The 25,734-nt window shown below is 43.2% G+C and overlaps 1 protein-coding gene across 1 annotated transcript in view; it reads left to right on the top strand.

The window, feature by feature from the left end:
• LOC138262439 (uncharacterized) overlaps positions 1-25,734 on the top strand; it is a 56,526-nt gene that overhangs the window by 28,080 nt on the left and 2,712 nt on the right. The window contains exon 3 of the mRNA XM_069212336.1: positions 103-152. Coding sequence (XP_069068437.1) covers positions 103-152 — 50 coding nt within the window. The remainder of the gene's footprint in view (positions 1-102; positions 153-25,734) is intronic.

Raw genomic sequence — 25,734 nt, 5'->3', positions numbered from 1 at the left:
TTATTGATTCTTTACAAAAAGTAATGCTAAGGTCTCCGGGGGGGAAGGTGGGTCTTTGGCAAAGGATGATGCTACTAATGATGTTTTTCTTCTTTCTTTCAGGTCTTCCTGGGTGGATGTTGCCACTGGTGGCCTTGGAAAAAGAAAGGGCAGTAAGTAGGATGTTCTCTACAAGATGTGTAGCCAGTCTCTGATACCTCTGAAAATTATCCTGCAAAAATAAATTATTGTGAGGGGTCCTTTTAACCCTTTATGTGCTTAGGGGTCTCAAATTTGTGGGTTCCCTTTTCACTTCGCTTGTCTCTGTGGACTTCTGCTCCCCACCACCCTTTGTACCAGTAACCTCTCGGTTCAACAACGGTAAAAAAAAAAAAAAAAGAAATCCTCCATAAATGGGAGTCACTTCTCCTCATCTTTGCCGACAATTGCGCTCTTCTTGATTTAATAACCCAAAATGCACACCAAATTATAAAACACCTCTCTCTATCTTGCAGGAGGTTTCTTTTAGTCTTCTTATGGAGTACAGCAACAGAAGTTCCTCTGGTATCGCTTTCCTCTCTCTCCCTTCCCGCTGTGTGAATTAACCCACCACAGTGCTCCCCGTTCCCATCCTGAGTCACTCACCTGCAAAGCCACAACCCTCTGGATTTGTGGCAGGTGAGACTGCATCCTCCAGTGGCAACCACCACTCTTCGGACCATGACTCAGAAGGTTCAATGAGGTTAGTGACATAATCCTTCTGGTTCCAGTTCCCCTTGTTCAGGTCAACCTGCGTCTCTCTGGTGCTTTCTCTTACTCTGAGGTTCTCAAGGTGCTTTTCCCGGTCCCCACAACATTTTGCAGCATCGTACTGGGTTACACCTCTCTGCTCCGTGGATTGGTCATAACTGTCGTAGTTCTGCCCTCCTGTCCTAAAAAAGAATAGTCCATCTTTACTGTTTCGTTGGGAGTCTCCTCTTTTGCTGACAGTTTGTTTCTATTCCTTAATACAGGGGGTCCTGAACTCATGAGCAATGGGAGAATCAACCTCAGTGTTAGTCACAGGTAAATAGAATGGTTCTGGGCTGTCCTCACATAAACCATATACCCAGGGCCAGTAAATTACATTCTACTAGTGGGCCTGCAGTCTCTCGAGTAGCCACTTAAAACATGTCTCAGGCCTGCCACTGCAGCCTGTGTGCAATTGTAAACCTTTTGCCAGGACTAAAACTCCCTTTTAATGCATATGTCACCCCTAAAGTAGGCTCTTCACAGCCCATAGGACAGGGTGCAGTGTATTTAAACATTTGGACATGAACTTTTACGTTTTACATGTCCTCGTAGTGAAAAACCCACACATTTGTTTATCAATACTGTGAGGCTTACCTCTCCCATAGAAAAATATTGGGTTACCTTATTACATTTAATAAGTAATAACGTTTGGTAAAAAGCAGGCAAAAATGTAATGTTTAGTGTTTAAGGAATTGTAATTTAAAATGATCTTTAATGGTAAAGTTGAATTTTAAGTCACACTTCTTAACATGCACTTTTAGAAATTTGGCATTTTAATATCCTGCCACCTATTTCCTGGGTCACATGACTAGGTGTAAATGGCCTTAGGCCTTTGTGTATTCCTTGCAGACAGCCACACAATAGAGGGATTGGGTGTCAGCAGGATGGGCCATCCTGACAGGATCGGAGGGGCGGAGATCTGCGCAGCCTCACTTGCACTTCAAAGCAATTGCCTCAGCCTTCACACAAAGAACTTCATATTAGCCTTTTGTGCCCCCAGGCATCCTGGGACCAGGACAGGGAAGAAGGAAATTCCAACACCTTCTGTGAGGGGAAACTGTAGAAGTTTCTTCCACTTCAAAGCTGGCACCAAGCCCTTCAAACACACTCTTCAGTTCACTTCTGGACCTGCAGAGGATTCTCTGATGAATTCCCTGCTGCCTATGGCCTGCTGTATCCTTCAGAAGACTGCCCTGCTGCCCGAAGCCTGCCCTGTGCCCTCAAAGAACTGCCCTGCTGCTGTTGATGTTGTTGTCGGGTAAACTACTACTTTGGCACAGTTCTACAAGGTTTGTTTTCCCATCCATGGGTGAACTTGGTGCGGTTGGGTATACTACGACTTTGGGGTAGTTCTGCAGGGTTTGCTTTCCCACCCACGAGTTGAATGTACCAACACTGATTGTGAAAGACAGTTTATTTTAGCCCCACAGAATCCCACCTACTACATAAAGTAGAGTTATTGCTTTTGGGTTAGTAACAATCCCTGCAACGGGATCAAGGGCACCATGTTAACAGAAACAAACCTATTTTGTTGTTCACAATATCACCTGCACATTGCACTAAGAAGAACAGACACTTAACTAAAAGCATTTATTACATCAGGTTGAACCTGTTTCTCAGCACACCTAAAACTACACAGGATATCATAAAAACAGCCAGAAGGCAAGTTGTGAACAGTGAAAATAAAGAGAACATTTCTAACATGGTTAATATGTCATCTAAAATCTAACACCCTAAAACCTACTTCCATGCGTTACTCTAGGAGAGCATGAAGAGTAAAACAACTTGCAGTCAAGTGTTTCTTAGGGAGAAGCAACACACTGCATATCTTTTTGACAGGAAGAACTGTCATTATCAGCAGAGGTGTGAAGGTAATGTTCTCTCTGAAAGGCAAACATGCTGCAGTAGCAGCCTTCCTCTGGGACTTAGCCATATCAGCATCAGGCAAGATGCTGCATCTTCAACCAAGAAGACACCAGGACCTGCCTGCTCACCTACCCACCCAAAGTTCTCCTCCACAGCAGCAAATCCTGTTCAGCGACTCCTCACAGAAGGGGTATCTACCTTCGTGGAGCCCTCATCAGCTACAGCCTACAGTTTCATTCCGCTGAAGATTTTCGACTTCCATAATAGAGACTGAGGGCCCAATCACGAGTTTTGTGGTCCAACGACTGCCAAACATGCTGTGGCGGTCGCATCCCTGCACTCCAGGTGATCCGACCACCAGATTATGATCCTGGCAGTCATACTGCCAGAAGACTGCCGCCTCTGCCGGGATCAGGGATCCTGACAGGTTGGTGGAGGTCAGACTCCTAGTAAGCCACGGCGGTGATGAGTTCGGCACTGCCATGCTGATCACGCCTCCACTTTCCACCGGTTGCAGCGCCATGGAAAGGCTGTCGGAAAGCCAGTGCTGGGAGCCACAGGGGGTGCCCCTGCACTGCCCAAGACCATGTTTTGGGCAATGGAGGGCCCCCTGCAAGCACAGTACAGGATCCCCCCCGCCAGCACCCTCGGAATGTGCACTGTCTGCTATCCACACAGTGCGCATTCCAAGGGTGCTTGTGTCTGACAGCATTGGCCTCAGCTCCCTAAGGGAGCCAAGGCAATGCCGCTGCACTGTTTCCACCGGGTTGACTCACGGAAATGTTGTAATACGATGTTTCCGGTGGACAGCCCAGTGGAAACACTGTAATATGACGGGGTGAGGCCGTCGCCTTGACAGCAGCCTCACCTCCACTATATTGGCGGTCTTGGCGGTAATGCTGCCAAGATCATAATCAGCCCCTAAGTATGAAAATAGAAACCTTCAATACAACTTCATCCAGTTGCTCCCCAATGATGATGACACCTCCTCCACAGACACCGCTGGCTGCCTTGCTCTGCTGAACTTTACCTTCTCAAGACATTTTCTCAAACTTTCTGCTAAGTCTGAAGGTAAGTGGAGACCCAGCCCAATCCACTTTGTGTATCCAAACTGCACTCCATCACGGCTATAACTTTCAACTCTGCCCCGGTGTTGCCAAGCTAGATGTCAGAAGTTGGCACATTGAACATTTAGGCGATAATTGTCACGTTAAAAATCCATAACTCTGGTTTTACTGATTGGATGTCAAGCAGAAAGAACACCTGATTCACTGCCTCCTGTTGTTTCAGAGGACATTCCATCTCACCCAGCATCAGCAAAGGGTGTATTCCGAATGGTAAACACCTCCTAGTTGTCATTGATGACTATTTCAAGTGCCCAGAAGTGATGGTAGCATTGACCATCCTTCAGATCAAGAAAATCCTCTCCTCATGCTGGCTGCTGAAAGACCTGTAAACCAATATTGGTTCTCTGTTTCAAAGCCAAGACATGGCCAAATACCTGAGATCACTCAAGATGCAACACATTCTGTTCTTTAATTGGTGGTTTTAAGCCAATTTGCGAAGCCAATGCATTTATGTGCACCTTGAATATAATTCTTACCATAGCTTATGCACCAGGGCACAACCCAGAGTGGGCACTATACTCTGCTAAAGGACTGTCAAACAAGGGGCATCCTCCGGTTTTGCTCTGCGGTGTCAAAACAGTCTCTGAATGTCATATCATAACACTGAGTCCCCATTTCATTTGGTGATGGAGCCACCTCAAGGAGATGTCAAAATGATAATGACAACACTAGTACCTGCTCTTGATCTCGTGTATTTCACAATAACAAAGGCAAAAAAAGTCCTCATGAAAACCAAACATCCCAGCATCAAGTTTAGATTTCCCTATGGATTAATCTATTAAAACTACCCAACAGGCAGGGGACTTTGGTAATGGCCCAAAGAGATACGGATGTCACCAGGAAAATCTTGTACTCCAAGACATTGTGTGGACCCCTGTGATCTCACTTGAGAGACTACTAAAATTAACTCATCTTAAATCAGATATTTAATTCTTTCTCACTTACTGTCTTTTCAAACACAAAAAACAAACGCCTGAATTAAACACTAGAAAAGAATGTGCTAACAACGTTTACATGAATAGATAAAACACAATGTGCCAGAAAAGTAATATGATCAAAAGTATTTGAAACAAGAGAAAGTCAGGTAAAAAAGCTGGAGCATAACAGACAAAACCACAGACACTAGTTAGTGTTAAGATCCAGACAAAAACAGAGTTCATTAGTATAGTAGTGGTACATGTAAAACAGTACGAAACCTAACATAAAGAAAGGAATTTGGGTAAAAAGCAGATAAGTCAGACATAAAGATAATAGAATTTAAGTGTCTATGTCCCCATCTTCGATGGGGAGCTCAAGAATTACTCCACTTTGACATGGATGGCATCAGTATCAACATTAATCTTATCTTATGTAATTCTTTATCCGATTTTTTATTTTCTACACTATTACTCCCACATAACAAATGTAGGGCAATACATTAAGAAAAATAAAGAAAACAAACAAGCGATTGGTCGATGAACAATATTCTGCATATAATTAGGTATCAATAGGGATTTATCTTTCTGTTAACCGACCCTGTGATTGTATTGACACCGTCAAAGAGAGTTTTGAAGAATACTGTAGAAACAACAATAAAAATTATCAACAGTACTAGCAAGAGCATAGACCTTATGTCAAAAATGTCAAAAGACAAAATAAAGAAGTAAGCCAACACGTACATGTCTTCCAAAACACTCAGCTCACTCTCTGCTAAAAATTAGTACTTTACCCGTTGGCTATCTCACTCTGTCATACGTTCATCCACTCATTTGCATGAGACTTTGGTTCTGAAATGGATTATGCCTGCACGAAATTGCAGAGGACTAGTTACGCATTTAAGTGACTATGCATGATACGTGCACATGCAGGACAGGTATATGTGAGAAATTGGGTTGTTGGTTGAGGTGGGTGTGACCCTTCCTCAAGCATTAGTTGTGAGTGTGAAGCACAAAAGTCACAAAATGTATCTGTGCTTAACCCTCTCATAGCTAAGCACAAAACAGTCACTCTTAACTTAGAAGCATTGTGTAAATATTTATGCACCACTCAAACAGTAGTAAAGTGAAAACACAACACAAACAAAATCCTGCATTTATTTAGAAAAATAGAGTACAAATTAATAAAACATTTGACCCTAATGCAAAGCCAATCTTTTGTCAAGATCTCTGTCATGCCGTCTAGCTGCAGGAATCAGGCCTCATCAGGCCTTGGTCTTCACTACACCCTTGTGACTAGCACGCACAAAATGGAGCACAACTGGTGAAAGAGGTTGGCATGACAAGATGGGAGCCTCTTAAGACTAATCTACCAGGGGATACCTCGAGTACATCTATGGTGTGCTGCAATGATGACAGACTCTGGCAGGGCCCTGCATGCCACTGCTGTTCTCGAAGAATCCTGGCAGATGGCTTGAATTGCCAGATGATGGCAGTCATCAGGTGTGGTAGTTGTGTCAATATTAGAACAGCAAAATTGGTAAACGCCTGGACCCTTCTACCACCAGAAAGAAATATTCTTCATTCACTTCTGCAAACTCAACTTCAGTATCAGTTGTTGGCTGAGGGTATAGAATTAGGTGATGTTCCAGGTTTGGGACCCTTGACAGTAGACAACAGCCAAGAAATACTCCCAGAGCTGCAGGATCAATTTCTTTGTTTCTAATCAAAATGTTGGTAATGACCCTTGAAAGAATGAGTCGTTTGAGGCTGGTTAATATTCAAAAGGTGTGGCTGTAAGGGAAAGACAGAAGTGTCTGCATCTACAGTGGACTGCTATTGCTTCCCTCTTGAATTATGAGTACTTCTGTTCAGTGGTTTTGAGTCCCCAGCTGTGGTAGGCCATTGGAGACCATTCATCATTTTTACCTTTGAAAGAGAACTGCACGGATACCTTTGGGGCTAGTGTCTATGATGTCACTTTCTTTGGCAGAGTTGAACTAATGGAGTGTGCTATCTGCTGATGAAGCACATTTGGTTGCTTTAAGAGCTTGCTGTGGCTCACTTGACCACTCCCAGGCGAGGCAGATTTAAAAAGATCCTAGTGGTTCTTTAAAAGTGGTATGGTTCTCTGAATGAACAGTCACAGTATATGACCATGCCCATGAAGCTACATACTTCAGATACTGAAGACAACTGAGTAGTTGATTTGATAGCTTGCACTTTGGATGGTTCTACTTTACATGTGGGTGCTACTTCACCTCCTGAGAAATGGTAGCCAAAAATGTCTTTGCTGTCAAAATTCATATTTCTTTTTGTTCAACGTGAGGCTGCAGTCTTGGGGTGGCTGCAGAGTGGCATTCAGGTACAAGTAGTGTTCCTCCATTGTTTTAGCATAGATCGAGATGTCTTTCCAGATGTTGATGATCCCACTCAAGCCCGAGACAACCTCTCTGATACAGTTCTGCAAAGCTCCCACAGCACTAGACCTGCCAATGTTTAGCCTCTTATACCTTTGAAGTCCAACATGCATTGATTCCTAACTGGAATTTGCAAATTGGGAAATGCAAAACCATTCGCACCTATGGGCCTATAGGGATGAATGGAGTCCCATTCCCTAATTGCGATTCGGGAATAGCGATTGCGAATTTTAAGAAATTGCTATTGCCGACTCGCAAATTTCATACATCCCATTATGCATTTCTTAAATAGCGGTTTCTTAAAATTAGCTATTTATGAAATGCAAACTGGGAGCTTGATACATCTGGCCCTAAATGTGTTACTAAACTTTGAGTTATAAGTGTATTATTGCTTAAAATGAATGTTTCTGACTGGATTTCTAAAACACCAGCTTGCTGCATATTGTCACTGGCTTCTGTAGATAGCACGTTGTTTAGTAGCCATTTACAAATATTAGATTTGCTTATTTTCAATCTAGTTTTGTCAACAGACATATATAATTTGTTAGAATTGAGAAAATGGTAACTACTTACTGTTGGTATGCTCCATTTTTTGCTTTTTCCTACGTGGTATTCTACGTTTAAATCTAAAACTTACTTGAGGGGGGCGTGGCTGAGGAAGCCAAGATGTCGGACGCGTAGTCCGTGTGCTCCAACGGGGCATTGCAATTATCCGCAAAAAACGGAGCCCCGCCCGAGTGAAGTTGGCACCTGAGAAGTGCTGATCAGCCGCTAGAGATAGCAGTGTCGCGTGAGGAAGAGCCGCTTGACTTGGGGGGACCTGGAGCCAGAAACCCCGCCGCACCTGAGGCCTACCGGGAGCTCGAGTAAACGTAGACGCTGAATGGCAGGGCTCGAACGACTGAACAGAGGAGGCGCGGACATATAAGGCGAGTGGAACGCTAGCGACCCCTGCCCCCGGGTGAACGAGCAGAACAGAGGACGACTACCCTCGCTTGGTCGAACGGAGGGAGTGACGCCCGCCTATTGAGGACTTAACAAGCGGAGCGGAGGGAGCGGGCCTGCCCCTGAGCGTGGGGGACGCTGTCGGCACTTGAGAAGTGCTGATCTGCCGCTAGAGATAGCGGTGTCGCGTGAGGAAGAGCTGCTTGACTTGAGGGGACCTGGAGCCAGAAACCCCACTGCACCTGGGGCCTACCAGGAGCTCGAGTAAACGTAGACGCCGGACGGCAGGGCTCGAACGACTGAACAGAGGAGGCGCGGACATATAAGGCGAGTGGAACGCTAGCGACCCCTGCCCCCGGGTGAACGAGCTGAACGGAGGACGACCACCCTCATTTGGCCGAACGGAGGGAGTGACGCCCGCCTATTGAGGTCGTAACAAGCGGAGCGGGTCTGCCCCTGAGCGTAGGGGATGCTGTTGGCTCTCCCTCCGAGGCGCAGTAAATCGCCGGGATCCGGGGCGCAGGACCTGGCAGGGAGCAGCGGCCCAACCCTCTGCAAGTAACGGGCCTGGGCCCAGAAGATAAAACACGGTGACACGGGGGGTGGACACCGCCCGCCAGCTGAGGCCCCCCTGAAGGGGAGATAGGAGGACCGACACAGAGGAAGTCCGGGCAGGGAAGGAACCCATGTTGAAGAACTTACTCCGCACAACACAGCAACCCAGGTGAGCGAAGCCCCAGCCAGGGCCATGGAAGGGGGGAGCACCCAAGATAACAGCCGAAGAAAGGACAACAAAAGTACGCCAGGAAGAATTAGGAACTGATAGCACGCCCCCAAGGCCCACGGCCAGAGAGACTATGATCGTGTATCGGAGAGAAACGGAGAAGCTGAACAAATAATAAAGAGGCGATACAGGACCCCGGCCTATCGGGGGCGAGCCCACGAACATCACTGAGATTGAGGTGGGGGGCATGAGGAAGCCAACGAGAGATAATTGACGACTACCCCACAAGCAAAAGAACCGAGAGAGCAGGAATCAGGGAGAGCCTGGCAAAGAGCGAAACGGACCTGTGACGCACCCCGCACACTGAGGTGCAGCACCACTTACGCACAAACAACTCAGGCGAGTGGTCGGCTCCCAACAGAACCACCGGGGGGTAAAAACAGATGGCAGTAGAAGCACACAGAGGCCCGAGGTACAAGTGATATCCAAAGCTGGAACCCGATATAACAGCGCTGATGACATCAAAAAGCCGCCTAGGAGGGAAAAAAATGGAGCGTCAGGCACTTGATGGTAGTAGAGGTGGAGACAAGCATGAACCAACACAATCCACGATGCAGGAAAAATTGGACCAAATCCTAGGAGCAATAGAAGACACAAAAACCACACTGCAACACGACATCAGTCAGGTCGCAGTGGAAGTGGGTCTCCTCCGAGCAGATCATCAAAAGCTGGCAGACAGGGTTAAAGACATAGAGAAGACCCTGACAGATATAACTCCGAGACAAAAGGACTTGGAATCCACTGTACTGCACTCGACGGAGAGAATAACAAGGCTAGAACAAAGAGCAGAAGATGCAGAGGGACGAAGCCAGAGGAACAATGTACGAGTGGTGGGTCTGCCAGAAGGAACAGAGGGCACAAACATGATGGAATACCTGGAGAAGTGGATGAAGGAGACAGTAGCTCCAGACTGCCTGACACCGTTCTTCGCGCTAGAGAGAGCGCACCGAGTTCCTGCGAGATAGCCGGCACCAGATCGACCGCCAAGGAAGGTGATAGCACGTCTGCTACATTATAGAGACAGGGACATTCTGCTCCAGAGGGCTAGGGAGATGGGCCCCCACAGAGTGGGCAACGGAGAAGTGACCCTCTTCCCAGACTTTACTCTTGAGGTTCAAAACAGGAGAGCCTCCTTTATGGCAGTAAAGAGAGCACTGAGAGAAGAGGGAATACAGTACTCACTCATCTTCCCGGCCAAGCTGAAGGTGATGATCGACGGTAGCACCAGGTTCTTCCCTAGTCCAGAGGAAGCCTGGGAATGGCTGGAGGCCCGAGGAAGCGGCGGAAAGCAAACTGAGGGCCCAGGGCATGATCCCACCTACCCAGCCAGAGGTGGGAACAAGAGGACGAGACGCAGACCCCGTTCACAAGCTGGACCATCACAGACTCAGAAAGACCTGAGTAAAAAAGAGGCCCTAAGGGCAGCGGCCTCAATGAACAAAGAAACTTCACCAAAGAGGAAAATTTACAATGAATCGGACGACACAGCAGCATCATCTGCAGAGAGCACTTGCGGCTCAGAGAACCAGCCGATAGTGACACCGCAGATGGCGGACGAATTAGGGTGATTGTGGCGCAGCCGCGCACCAAGGTGGGACACACCGACCAGAAGTAAGGCCCCAATGGCCTCTACACCAGCCCCCCCAACAGACTTCTCGCCTATTCAGTAGAATGGCGAGAACTAGACAGACTTGTTGTATTAAGTTGCTCGTTGGCACATTTTTTCTGGGCACCCTACAGTTAGGGAGGGGCCCTGGGGCGGGGGAGTTGGGGTTGCGTAAGTTTGGAACCAATAGGTGCATAAACGGAAAATATCATACACACGTGGGTCGCCAGAACACACAACAGAGAGAAGAGGTCATTGGGGGGGGTGGGACCAGCATCCCTCACAGATATACCCAGATGACAGAATATAGCATCCTGACATGGAACGTATGGGGAATGGGGTCACCGGCAAAACGACACAAAGTATTGGCCTACTTGAAACGAGGAGGCATACATGTAGCAATGCTTCAAGAAACCCACCTGACAACGAACGAGGTAGAAAAGTTAAAACGCAGATGGCGAGGACAGGTGTTTGCCACCGGGTACTCGTCTTACTCCAGGGGGGCGCTAATTTGGATCCGTGTTGGTGTGCCATTTGAAGCGAGATCAATAGAGGTAGATCGGGAGGGCAGATTTGTGGTGGTGGAGGGACGACTACATGGGATCCCAATAATGCTCGGAAGCATCTATGCCCCCAACCAAGATCAAGCACCCTTCTTGCAGCGTCTCTCGAGCCGCATCACCTGCCAACAAAATGGGGACTTATTGATAGGGGGAGACTTTAATAGTGTCATGAATGTAGACTTAGATCGCTCTTTACCTCCACTAAAAGGGGCAGCGACACATAAAACAACGAAGAAAGTAAGAGAGTGGATAGAAGCGTGGGGAATGGTAGATATCTGGTGAGAACAACACCCAAACGAAAAGGATTACTCCTTTTACTCTGCACTACACCAATTACACACTAGAATCGACAGGGTGGTATGTACTACTGGGATAGCAAGAGGTATCTTCCATACTGAATACCTGGGACGAACAATATCAGACCACAACCCGCTTTTGGTGAGATGGAGACTAGATGAGGATAGGCCCCCCATTCCGAGCTGGAGACTTCCACCAACAGCATTAGAAGATCAGACATTTAGAGAAAATCTTAGATCCCACCTAGCAGACCAAATTAACATAAACAAAGGATCAACGTCTTCTAGGTATCTAGAATCGGAGGCACTAAAGGTGGAGGTGAGGGGCTACAGTATAGGGCAGACAGTCGGGATTAAGCGCACACTAGAACAAGAAGTAATCAAGCTTGAGGACGCAATACATAGTTGGGAAAAGAAAGTGCACAAAAGTGCACAAGAAAGGGAAGAGTACGAACAGGCGATGAAATCCTACTCCTGCGCTGAGGAACAGCTACAATGCCACTGTTTCCAGAAACACTTAGCCACAGTACAAGCAGAAGAGGGTAGATCGGGGAAGATGCTAGCATGGCTGGTGAAAGCGGGAGGAGAGGGAACACCTTTAGTGAGTGTACGCGACATGAGAGAAAACCACAGATTCCAACCTGGACCCATTAACGAGGTCTTTAAAGAGTATTACACTCACCTATATAGGGAACCAGACGAACTAGAGAAAGACAGACTAACGGAATTCTTACGATCACTCCCGCTCCCGACCTTAGACAGGGGAGAAGGTGAAACACTAGGGGGCCCAATTACGAAGGAAGAGGTACTGGAGGCTATCACACAGCTGGCCCCAGGCAAAACACCAGGGACTGATGGGTTGCCAATGGACTTTTACAAGAAATACCCTAAGCTATTGGCCCCACAGCTGGTAGACCTTTATGCAGAGGCACTACACAGAGAGGCCTTCTCCCAGACACACTCAGGGAAGCAGTGGCGATTCCACTGTCCAAAATAAAGTCTAACGAGGCCTCAGTCACCATCTTTAGACCACTTTCAATGCTAAACAATGATTTTAAAATCCTCAGCAAAATCCTAGCTAACCGGCTGCTGCAACATATACCAGCTCTGGTACATGTGGACCAAAACGGGTTTGTACCGAATCGCAACACATCACTCAACCTCCCGACGACTCTTTGCCATCTTACAGATGCCAGCAGCAGCGAAGCCACCCATAGGGATGTTGCTGGCTATAGACTTCGAGAAAGCCTTTGACTCGATCCGCTGGGATTACCTAAGAGTGGTAATGCTAAAGATGGGTATGGGAGACAAATGGGTAAAATGGGTAGACCTGCTCTACACAGCCCAACAAGCGAGAGTCAAGACAGGGAAAGTTATCTCAACCCCCTACACCATTCATAGGGGAACCAGGCAGGGATGTCCTTTATCGCCGCTACTGTTTGCCCTGACCATTGAACCGCTAGCCACCTACTTCCGTAGGGAGGGTAAAGACAGAGGGGTGAGATGGGGAGGGGGTGAACGCAATATCTCACTCTATGCCGACGATATCCTAATCTACCTTAATGACGGGGACACTGGACTTCAATGGGCCTTACAGGCCCTGGATAGATTTGCCGAGCTATCAGGGCTAAAACTTAATAGAAGCAAAACATACGTTTTTCCGATCACTAAGGGCTGTACCCAGCCAGCGGCATTCCCGGAGACAGTGGTATGGGCTCCTGACACATTTAGGTACCTAGGCATCCAGGTGTATCATGACCAGAGGGATCTGCAGGAGGGTAACCTTGGCAGGGCGCTCGGCTCTCTAAGAGCATCCGTAGGGTTCTGGAGAACCCTGAAACTTTCCATAAAGGCCAGAACAGCACTAACCAAAATGATCATGTTACCTCGCCTCCTTTACTATTTTACTAACTTACCAATATTGATCCCAATGCAATGGTTTAACGAACTAAACTCACTACTCAGAGAGCTAGTCTGGGACGGAGGCCGAAGTCGCACAGCACTATCTATATTATGTAGACCAACTACTGAGGGAGGACTGGGAGTTCCCGACTTTGAGTTATATTACTTAGCTTGTCAATTACAGTGGTCAGCCAGATGGAACGCAGGGGTGGGCAAGCTAGAAAGACACACGGGGAGCAGAGTGTTAAGCATGGAAGAGATCATATCGGAAATGATAGGACGAAAGTTGAAGTTACAAGAAAAAAGCATGTTGACGAAAGTAGCATTGATGTGTTGGAAGAGATGCTCAAAGAGGATAGGAATAGGTAAGCCCTACTCCCCGGCATTACCACTACATGTGTTGAAGGTAGAGACAATTGATGGGAAATGGATGGACACAGACCTAGGGCCCTGGACAAGGGCTGGAATAGGGACGATAGGAGACCTATTTGAGGAGGGGGTACTGAGCTCATTCACCGAGTTAGTAGAAAAAAAAGGGGTTCCCAGAGGTCAGTTCCTAGTGCACCAAAGACTAACCCATATTATACAAGAACACTGGGAAACGGTTAACGCAGAACCCGCCACGCACTGCATGTTACACCAACTACTGACAATAGGGACAGAAGCCCACCAAATCACCAAGCTATACAAAACACAAATTGAAGGCACATTAGACCAATTGAGACCATTGAGAGATAAATGGGAAAGAACACTCGGAAAAGACCTCACAGACTGGGAGTGGAGGAAAATACTGGCGTACCCAAAGAAAGTATTGAGAAATACCCATTTAAGATATAACCAGTATAACTACACCCATAGGACATATCTCACCCCACAGCGCTTAACCCGTATATATGGGGGCAACCCGGTGGAATGCCCCAGATGTGGTGTGGTGAGTGCCGATCTAGACCATATGGTATGGCAGTGCCCAGAGATCCAAACTGGATGGGGACTGGTGACAAATGACCTAGAGAAGCTAATGGGATGCCCAATGCCACAGACCCAGGCGATATGCTTGGTAGGCCTGAAACAAGACCTCAAAATTGGGAAGGTGCAGGAGCGTTACATAGATACTGCGCTAGCACTATATAGGCGGCTAATAGCAGCAGGCTGGAAATCCACTAAGGCCCCAGTAATAACCGAGTGGAGGCGGGATGTAGAGAGATGGGCGAGGGCTGAATTACAGGCCCTGAAGAGTGAGGAAGCAAGAGGGTTGCGCCAAAAACCAATAGCCCAGGCCTCGGAAGAGATATTGTCAAATTGGAGAAGCGAAGTAATGGAAGAAAGCAAGGACACAGAAGGATCAGATTAGCAACTGGCAAGTGAAATAAGACATAGCAAGAAACACACTCCGATACAGCCATCACACCAAAGAGAGAGAGACGAAATTATATATGACTCACAAGAAGCAATAAACTGCACATTAACAGAAAAGATGTAATGTGGAACTGAGGGACCAATGAATAGTAAATGACCCAACTTGTCAATAGAAGGGGTAAGAACTAATCAAGAACAGGATGGAATAAGACAATGCTCTAAACTGCACCCACATAAAAAGACATTTGGGAAAATGGCGCCAGAAAGTTTAAGTTCATATTTAAGTTTAGGTAAGCTGACAGGATAATAGCAAAGACCAATTAATGACTACACCTCACTAAACTGAATGCAGAATAAGACATCGAACATATAGGAAACGAATAACAATGACGCATGCTGAAAAGGAAAAAAAATAAAAAGAGGGGAAAAAAAAGAATAATGATGTAGAAGCACAAATAATGTCTGAAACTGTACATGTAGTAAAGAATGCAACCTGTAAATGGCAAAAGTTAATAAAAATATTTATTAAAAAAAAAAAAAGATTAAAAAAAAAAAAAAAAATCTAAAACTTACTTGCTCATTCACTGTAATTTACTACCCAATATGATTACTAAACCAGCATTCTTTTGGGATATACACCTATATATTGTGATATCTTACATACCGTTACAGGTTACTCTTGACAAGTCTTATCCCCAACGGTACTCTTTACAGAAGGGCTTATACTGATAATAATATGCCAACTTTAATGTGCATGTTCTTCTTTCTTATATTGTCATTCTTGCATTCTTGCATTTTAAGGACCTACACATATATTTAATTTATGTCCCAACTTTTGATGGTTATATTATCTTAGCGTGTACTCAGAATGTTTCATAAGTGTTTTCACAGCTATAATATGGTGTTATCACTTAAGGTGTTTCTACACCATCTAACCCCCAAAGCAACTTGCATCATGACACCGTGTTAGGTGTGTTGTTAAGTATTGCTCAGTTCCTTATAGAATGGCATCACTGATACCTGGGTACATGACGTTTGGAGTCTTGTTAGGCAGAAATGAGCACCACTTTACCATACTGTTTCTTCTACCTATTGTACGGAGGCTTAGAAAAAGAAATTGTAGCATTTCTAACTATATCTCATATACCTACTTTAAGAATTGTCATTTCCCTCACTTTTCTCTCTCTGTATTGATGTGTATCAATAGTTTTATCTTTAAATTAATGTGCATATAATTACTTCCCTATCTACTGACTTTTTCTCCTTTTTAGTTTAATTTTCTTAATATTTTATTTTGGGTTTCTAACTTTTGCCCTCACACTTTTTTTCCCTTATTTTTCAGAATCCCATACAAGTTAGCTCCAGGTTCCATCCATGTAAAGGTGTGTTTCCTCTCACTCTATTCTCTTGGCTACTCACTAGCAATGCCAACACTATGTACTACACTATAGATCTTAAATGGCTCCCCTGTGTTACTCGCCTCTTGTTATACTGGGTCAGTTTCTGTAGATGCCAGGAATAACGCTACACCCACTGGGCATACTATCTAATTTGGAATACAGATATTACTGAAGACCATAATTAACCTTTGGTCTTACCAAGTCTTTTGTCTGCGCTTCCACACACGTCCTCTCTCCGAGGTTTTCTGGCACCATCCTCTCTTAACTTTGGTAGGCGTGATAAAATACTTCATCCCAATTGTTCCTTTAAACATACATATCCATGAATGGTGAGATCCAATAATAATTTGCTAACAATTAATCATGAAATATAACATCATAATCATATACTGATAAGGTTCTAGCCATATTTCCCACCTCATGTTTCCAGGTATATGAGACCTCTTCCTATCCATACGCTATTGTTTATTTCCTCGCCCCATTTATTTATCAGCACGTTACACTTACTAGACTTTTATAAGCACCAATATAGGATGCTTACAACAAACCTATAAGACTGGACATGATGCTAGATTGATTGTTTCAGCACCAATGAATTGGGTGCTGCATAATCACCGCAGTCGTCATATAATTACTTGAGATAAAAACAGTGTTAACGATGTGTAACTGTTACTTAATTTTTTGTAATGTATTTGACGATTACCTGTTAAACTGATTCCGAATTCTAATGTATGTATTGTATTCCTTCTTGTAATGTTTCTCAGCCTTGATAAAGTCTCAGAAAGATTTGAGGGAAGGGGGACAAAACATATGTACCCGACTGAGTTTTAACATATATGACAGTCTAACTGATGAATTCAAGCGTATCTAACTAAAAGTAGAGTAAACTAACAAACCAACTGCTTTGTGCGCAGAATACTGAATGAAGGGATTCAAAGAAAAGCACTGAACTGCCATTATGAATACGAAGCGTGCTGTCCCAGTTACCTATTTTAATTTTGTGGTAGGGGTGCAGTGTTCCGATGTGTGCAGGAAATCAGCGGAAGCCTCAATAGATTGTAGGGAGTTATAAACAGTGGCCACATGACCTGACCAAGATGGAGGCCAAGACAGTTAAAGAAGCCTCCCCACTGCTTCCTATAATGGCTGTGTCCTGGTAACCTGCTAAAGCCTTAAGTGGGAATGAAACAAGGGGGGTCAAGAACAAGGAGCGGACTCATTGGAGACCACTTGGAGTCCACAATATTGATTGCTAGATTCCAGGGTTTGGTTTGACGTAGCGAAACACAGGCCAGGTCCAGGGCTGTAGAGAAGCGCTGGGCCTAGGAAGGGTGAGTCAATAAAGCTGGTGCAATGGAGCAAGTAAGAGTTTCCCTGTCTCCAATTTGGCTAATCTGTACTGAGGTGCATTTGCTGTGGATGGAAGTGTAAGTGCAACAGCTTGTCCTCCTCCCCCAAAATCCCCAGATGCAGGTGTGTAGCATATGCATAGGGCGAACATCAGGACACTAGCAAGGAGCCTGCTGTAAAGCTTCACAGAGGTTATGGACAGATGACAATCACAATGGCCTGTCCCCACTACAACTAATGAAGGACCTTTAAGAAATAGAGAGAAACTGGAGAGCTGACATAAAATAGATTTGGAGCTTGGCAGCCAACCGGGAATAAGTAGAGGGCCAGAAAGGGCAAGGCAAGAGAGGAAAAGATGGGGAAAAAATATGGCCTGTTCTTCTCCATCAATGGAGCGACTCAGGGGCAGTACCAACACGAGAAAGTTGCTAACTGGAAAGTGTTGCTTTGTCATATCAGACATCAATGGGTCGGAGATGGGGGGGGGGTTGTTTTGGCCCAGAGGTGTGTTAAAAGGACAACCGGGGTCGTTGGTTCAGTCCTGAGAGGGATGCAATAAACTACCACATTATATTGGTCAGAGTCAGACAGCCTCATGTCTGTCACTGTTGAATATATATTGCTGGCCGACGCTGGCATGATGTCCTAGTTCTGAACCACCAGCAGACTAGCAATTACTGTATAGCTCAGGGACCTAGATGTGGAGATAGTACATTATGAGGGCAAGATATGGGGAGAAATAACTCTATAATCTACACACAATAAAGATCACATCCTGACTGCCACAGGTTCTGCTGGGTGATCCGAGGAGCTGAAGACTAAGGTGAAAATGTTGGTATGGTAGATAAACTGGACACACTATTTAAAGCAATTACAGCTACTAGAGACACCTTAGAATACTAAACTGCTACTGTTGCAGTTGACCGGGGTCTAGTTAGAAAGCACCAAACAAATTTGAAAGAATTGGCTGGAACAAATCCTCGTTGAAAGAACCGGTGACATACGCCTTATGCAAACAAGTGCTGGATCTTACAGAGAGGGTCCACTTTTTGGAATATAGAGTGGAGTACTCAGAAGGCCGCTTTAGACGGAACAATATGTAAAAAATGGGGGTACGTCCTGAAACAGTTGAAGGTGCTGATGTGGTGATATATATGAGACAAGGGCCAGCACAGTCAGTGGTTACTGAATGACTCTGTACATTGTACATGCTCAAAAGGGCACAGAGGGTACCGGCCAGAGAGACTACCATCCATCCAACCCCAGCACCAGTGGTGGAGAGACTGATAAATCACAAAGATCGTTACTTGATCCCTAAAGAGGTGAGATGAAAAAGCCACCATGAAGTAAACAACAGTAAAGTCATGATCTTTTTACAAAAATGCACATCATTCCTTGAAGTGAAACGGAAGATAAGAGAGTTGGGAATTAAGTACATCCTATTGTTACCTGCAAAACTAAATATTAAAAAAATAGTTGTCAATAAAACAACATTATTTGAAGACACTAAGGATGCCTGCACCTGGACAGAGGCACATGCAGGTGTGTACACACACACACACATATACACACACTTTTTAAACCACTACGTTAAAAATAATAACAACTTCAAAATAAAAATTAACAAACACATTTATAAGGTAACATTTAAGGAACAATTTCAAAATTAAAATTAATATAAAATAGTTATAATTAATACTGTGCTAATTAATGCGAACGATATGGATATAGATATATATATATATATATATGTATATATACACATACACACACACACGCACACACATACTAAAACAGAGGCTACCGGGGAGGCAACCTCTCACCCTAGGGGGTCTTGCGCTGAAGTTGGTGGAGCAGTTCGAGAAGTTGGTGTTGTTGGTTAACAAACACATATATAAGGTAACATTTCAGGAACAATTTCAAAATTAAAATTGATATAAAATAGTTATAATTAATACTGTGCTAATTAATGTGAACAATATATATATATATATATATATTTATATATATATATATATATATACACACACACACTAAAACAGAAGCTACTGGGAGGCAACCTCTCACCCTAGGGGGTGATGTGCTGACGTTGGTGGAGCAGGCTGACAATAACTTACAAATATAATTTCCTTCAGTCTACAGGAAATATAAGTGCGCACTCAGTAAATCCAGGGTGGTCGATGCTTTCATGCGTGAAAAATGGCTCATGACATGTTTCACCTGCAAAAGTGGGCCTTGATCACATAAAAGTATCAAGATTAGATTTACTATTCCTACTTGGACTTTAGAAGGATTAGATATACCATTGAAATTCCTACTCATTTTTAAATACATTTAAATATTAAAACCTACTTAAAATAAAAAGTATGAATTGTAAATAAATACAAATAAATGTATTAGGAAAAAATACAATTTAATACCAACAGAATTTAAATAATATAAAGCAAAATAAATACCTATTGAATAATTCAAATTATAAACAAAATATTAACAATAAAATAGTAATAAAATAATACTGATAAAATTAAAACAAAACTATGAGATTAATTTTAAAAAGTGTATTATTAAATATACTTATCAATGAGTTAACTTAATTAAAATACAATAATTGAAAACAATAATCAATTAAATAATTTACTTAATTTCCAATTAAATATAAAAGTTAACATTAAAAAATGAAAAATAAAAAACAATTTCTAAATAAAACACCCATCCTATTCCTCTACAAAGCCAACAACCCACTTCTGAATTATAAATTACTACTTAAAGGTAAGAAAATTATACATTATGGCCCATATCTATAGTCAGTTTGCGCTGAATTAGCGTCATTTTTTTTACGCTAATTCAGTGCAAACCTAACTCCATATTTATACTTTGGCGCTAGACACGTCTAGCGCCAAAGTTATGGAGTTACCGACGTTTTCTGGACGTGAACACCTACCTTGCGTCAATGAGATGCAAGGTAGGCGTTTCTGTCCAGGAAAGGACAATGTGGCCTTTGCTCCATATTTATCCCCCCATGCTAAAATCCAGCACGGGGGATGGGGGCCTTAACACCATTATTTAATGCCTGGGCATTGGCAGGCATAAGGGGATCTGTAGGCATATTTCCATGATCAGAGACCATGGAAAGTGCCCACAGGTGCCTTTCCCTGGCCCCAGGGGCACCCCCACCCACACCAGGAGGACACCTAAGGATGGGGGACCCATCCCAGGTAAGTCCCAGTAGGTATATATATATTTTCTATTATCCCACTCAGGGCCCTGACTTGGGGCCCCCTGCATGGCGCTAGCCCCAATGGCCATGCCCAGGTGACATTTGTCCCCTGGGCATGGCCACTGGGTTGTGGGCATGGCTCCTGTCTTTACTAAGACAGGAGCCATGTCCATGAGGCTTGTGTGCCAGAAAATGGCACTACACTGCTTAGAGGCAATTTTTCTGCCTCTAAACAGTGTAGCACCATAATTCGGCGCACAACCCCCAGTTTCCCCTACGCCTCCCCCACCCTGTTAGCGTCCTTTTCAAGGACGCTAACAGGGCATTAACGCTGGCTAGCGCCACTACATAAATATGGCGCCCGGCCGGCATATTGGAATGGCGCTAGCCGGCGCTATACTTTTTCATGCAAAACTGCGCTAACGCAGTTTTGCGTGAAAAAGTATAAATCTGTCCCTAAAAGTTACAAATTATACAAAAAAGTATACCAATAATATATTAAATAAATTTAAAAAACATTATTTAATAACAATATGTTAAGTTAAACAATATTATATAGAATTTACCAAAAGGCAATATTATATGCATATAAAAAACAACATTCTTACCTTCTATACTCTGTCCTTCAATTTTTGTGACTTGAGAATATGTTTGATATGATATTTTTCTACCACAATATTTTGGAGATATTTTGGTCATTTACCTGTACCAGTTATAACCCTGAGTCTGACAATTACTTTTGATATATAAAGCTAGAAAGACATCACTTGGGTGACTTAGGTTTCCTACAAAATCTGTTGTAAAATAGTAGTTGATCTGCAATTTGTTTGTTATGAGCCATTTGAACCTTGGCAGCGTTTATCAGGGGCTGTAGGGTTTTGACCCAACTCCAACCCCAAATCAGGTGGTTTTGGGGCTGGGTTAAGATCTAGATGCTTCTTTAGTTGATTATAAATATGGGGCCATTGCCTTTCAGTCCCACTGCAGGTTTGTTGGGGGAGTCTGAGGGTTAGTGTTTTATGGGTCTATGATGGCTGAACTACACACAACTAAGACATCTGTCCGTAGTTTCACTTGAGGGATGGAGGCATTTATGGGAATGAAGCACTTGTTGTTCTGAAAGTGGAGACAGATTGGGGGTAATTATTTGTTCATCAAGCATTCATGGGTTCGCAAACCACATTCAAGTTTCTCATGTGAAGCATTAGATAAATGAAAAATATTACCAAAAGATATAAACTTTTTCATGCATTAAGTGTAGGGGGCCTCGTATTGCATACTTACAAGAAACTCATGCAGAATGAAAGGGGCAACCTACAGAAAACCTGGAGAGAGCCACTGTTATATACTGATTTCTCATCCTTCGCCAAGGGCACTCTTATCTGGGCTTAACCTAGGATCCCATTCCAAGCTACTAGGTTAGTCACACATTTGGAGGCACAATATGTCATTGTCATTGGCAGGCTAAATGGGGGTGATGTGGTGCAGGTCAGTATATATATATCCAAGCTCTAATCAACCCATTCTCTATGAAGGAGTTTCATCCCAATTAGCCTCAATGGTCCACCTCTCAATGGTCATGGGTGGAGACTTGAACAGCATGATAGAAGATGTAAATAGATTACAAATACTGTCTGGCCAAAAATGTTCTATTATGTGGCAATATATTTCAAGGAAGAAAGTTCATTTAAATGAACTTTCTATTAAGTGGCAATATATTTCAAGGAAGAAAGTTATTTCTGATCTTTGCATTAGCATGGGCTGGATAATTGAATTAGAACCCTATTGGATAAATGGATAGATAGTCTAGGATGATGCCTATTCTTTGCGCCCTGGGGGAATGTTGTGAATATCTGTAAACCATCATTAGATGAGCGACTATAAAAAGGCTAGTGATAACACTGCATTTTTATGCTGGCAATCCGTGATGCTGCCGGAATGCTGACCCGTGTCTCAAGCACTTTACTGAAATACAGGAAGGTAAGTTAGAGCGAGTTGACTTATTTACATGGGTGGATAGTGCCTACACTATCCCAATAATTGGACTTCTAAATTAAACTATACATATATGATCACTGGGAATACATGCCTGCTTTGGAGTGCTAAGTACTGATGATACCATTATGCGGATCAATTTGGGTGCTGCATTTAATTAAACTAGGGATATATGATTGGAGGGGACACATGCCCACATTGGAGTACTAAGTACTAATACCATTATACATCTGGATTCGGGTGTTGCTTATTTGATTGCTAATGTAAATTTTTGTATTTTTTTTGTCTGTAAGTTAGCTCTATTACGAAGTACTATCACGCATACAAAATATTTCAAGCAAAACTGTAGTTGAATTTGAGGTCGCAGAACAGTAACATTGAGGTAGCATGTGCCGAACATCCAGTGGAGTTAAAAACTGAAATGTATTGATGGCATGTGTTAAGATATTGCTGTTACAACATTGATTACTGGGTTGGTATGGGGTTGCCAACTTGTTCGATCTCTTCATTTGTATACGACTATCATAATCATATGATTAGATGTTGAATTATGGACTACTGTAATAATCAGATATTCGGTCTTTGGAGTTACATTATATAACAGAAACAGACACTAATTCATTGATATGATTGGAAATAAAATGTGGAGGGTGCCATATGTATAACTAAGTGGACTGTATATGTTGAAAATTACTTTTAGAGTAAGGTGCTGCCAAACGATAAAAAGTTATAGCATGGGAATATGAGAAGAGATGGTATTAAGCAATGTAAAATTTGGCATGAAATAATGAGTACATTTAATTGTCTAGTTGTTTAACAGATTAATCAACTATGCAGTTGTATGAAATAAAACAACGTTGCAGGTCCAAATCCATTGCTGACCGGAATAAGATGAAGTGTTCACTTGAGAACACTGAAATGAGTAACTTGAAAGGGTCACAGTTAAAAGCTAAATTGTGTTTAGCAAACATGTAGGTATTTACAATTTTAGGCATACAGGCTCCCTGGCACGTACTTCTTGTTTCCAAATAGATTGTAAACCTGATTGGACAATGGGTGTAGGAAATCTAATCAGCTCGAAGTACATGGAGGTCTTAGGGTTACAATTATAAGGCACACATGGTATTAAAATTGTATTTGCTGCAGAAATGTTTGTATTCAAGAGTGAAGAATGGTTCATTTGCTGAGCATTTTTAATCCCACAAGTGAAGAATGTGTAGACGATTAGTTTGGATTTGAGGGGTTATGGGGTCACAGGTGTTCAAATGTTTTTCTGTTTAAAATAGATGACTGGCCAGTCAATCATTATTTACTGTCTTGTAATAAAGCATTGTGTAATTTTGTATGTCAGAGGCTGTCTGTGCAACAGAAACTTAAGGCCGCCTGCCTGCCTGAGTGAGAAGGGTCGATCTCCCTGTTGCAACAGTAAAGGACTGTCTTTTCATTGCCGAAGAAGAGATTTTTTCTTCCAATTTTACATTTTTATTTACCCTGCAAGAGTTGGCGAGCTAGCATAGGAGGTCTTATTCTTGTTTTTACCTGACTGCTGACACCAGAGGACCACCTACACCCGCTGTACAGATTATTGTGCCCCTTTGCCTGGGTAAACAGGCACCATGGTTTCTGATGGGCTGCCTGTGCATGGGGGCTGGGAAAGAGTCTGGGGACAGCAATATTTTCAAGGTGAGGGCAAATGCAGACTAACGTTCCATGCTCTTTATTTACTATATGACTCATTTTCCTTGGCAATGGTAAACACAGATATAGACATATAAGGTTATAATAAGAGATATAAAGTTATCGTATGCACAATTGTGTACGTGTTGCACAATATCAAGAAAGGCGCTACATAACTGGTTCACTTGTTGATCCTAGAGACAAGCTGGAAGTGGTCAATGTGGGTAATTTGAAATTTGGAGGGAGCTGGATACATGTTTCTTGTTGACTTAGAGGGACAGTTGAAAAGCTGATGTCACTAAACTTTACCTCCAAATAGGACCTAAACACTCAAATTAGTGGCATGGACCTAATGTCTGGAAGTCATTCCATGGTCTGTGAGACACACTGTTTCAAATGTTTATCTTCTCTGAGCGTGGAGAAAAGTGACCAGTGGTGACCAGTTGCACTTACAGTTTAGAGTAAGAAATTGTTGATTGGGCGCTGCATAACCGTTTAACTTGTTATTCCTAATGACTAGTTAGATGTAGTCAATTTGGGTAATTCCAAATTGGGGGTAGCCAATGCATGTCTAATGATTCGACTTAGAGGGACAGCAGGAAGGATGATGTTATTCAAATTTTCCTCTACGCACAATCTGGACACCCAAATTACTACCCTGGATCTAATATCCAGAAGTCACTCTATGGCATAGTTTGAAAAGGTTATCTTCTCTAGGTGCAAAAGGAAGTGACATGGGGTTGCCGTTTGTATTTACTGTTTAGATTTAGAAAAACTGGTGATTCATACTCCGGAAATAGTTGATGTCTTCATATGTTTTTATGCTGATAGTAAGTGCATGTCTGTATGAATGAAGTGCTCACTGTGTGATGTTGGTGTGTAATGTTGAATAATGTTCTTTTAATATGTATTGTATAATTGACAAAGATAAAATTGTAAATTTTTCCTGCTTTAAAAAATATTTGTGTAAGTTTTAAAAGAGGAATGATATTTGGCTAGATAGATAAAAAGGTTCAACATATTGGGAAGAAGAGTAATTATGGAGACTCCCCTAGCACATTTGCAGAAGGTTTTTTCACATAATCTGAGAAAATTACAACAATGTTGTTTAGAATGTTCTAAAGCCACCCAAAAACGGACGTTTCCCTGGCCAAAAGAAGGCACATTCAATGAAAGAAACTCTCTAGCCCTGTGGCAAGTTTTTTGTGAAAAATCTAAGGACCCCTTAAAAAATAATACCCCTAACACCTCATTTGTTTTCGCGCTTCCATACGATTCTACGAATACCTCTTCCAGGGTACACAGTATTTACCCACTGGTGTAGCTACAAGAAGCTGCACTGGAATTTGAGAATCCCGATATGGAGTCCTCTTCACAATCCCCAAAATCTACCCCTAATGTTTCTTTACAAATGCCAAAGCCACAATATGTGAGCACACCTTGGCAGCAAGCAAAGATAAATGAATCTCAGTTTTCAAGACAATTAGAAGCACAGTTCATCCTATGTTTATACCCAGCCTCTCCCAAGCAGGACAGAAGTGAAGA

The sequence above is a fragment of the Pleurodeles waltl genome, chromosome 10 (genome assembly GCF_031143425.1).
Source record: "Pleurodeles waltl isolate 20211129_DDA chromosome 10, aPleWal1.hap1.20221129, whole genome shotgun sequence".
Classification (NCBI taxonomy): domain Eukaryota; kingdom Metazoa; phylum Chordata; class Amphibia; order Caudata; family Salamandridae; genus Pleurodeles; species Pleurodeles waltl.
The sequence above is the reverse complement of the archived record's forward strand: the minus strand, read 5'-3'. Positions and strand labels throughout refer to the sequence as shown.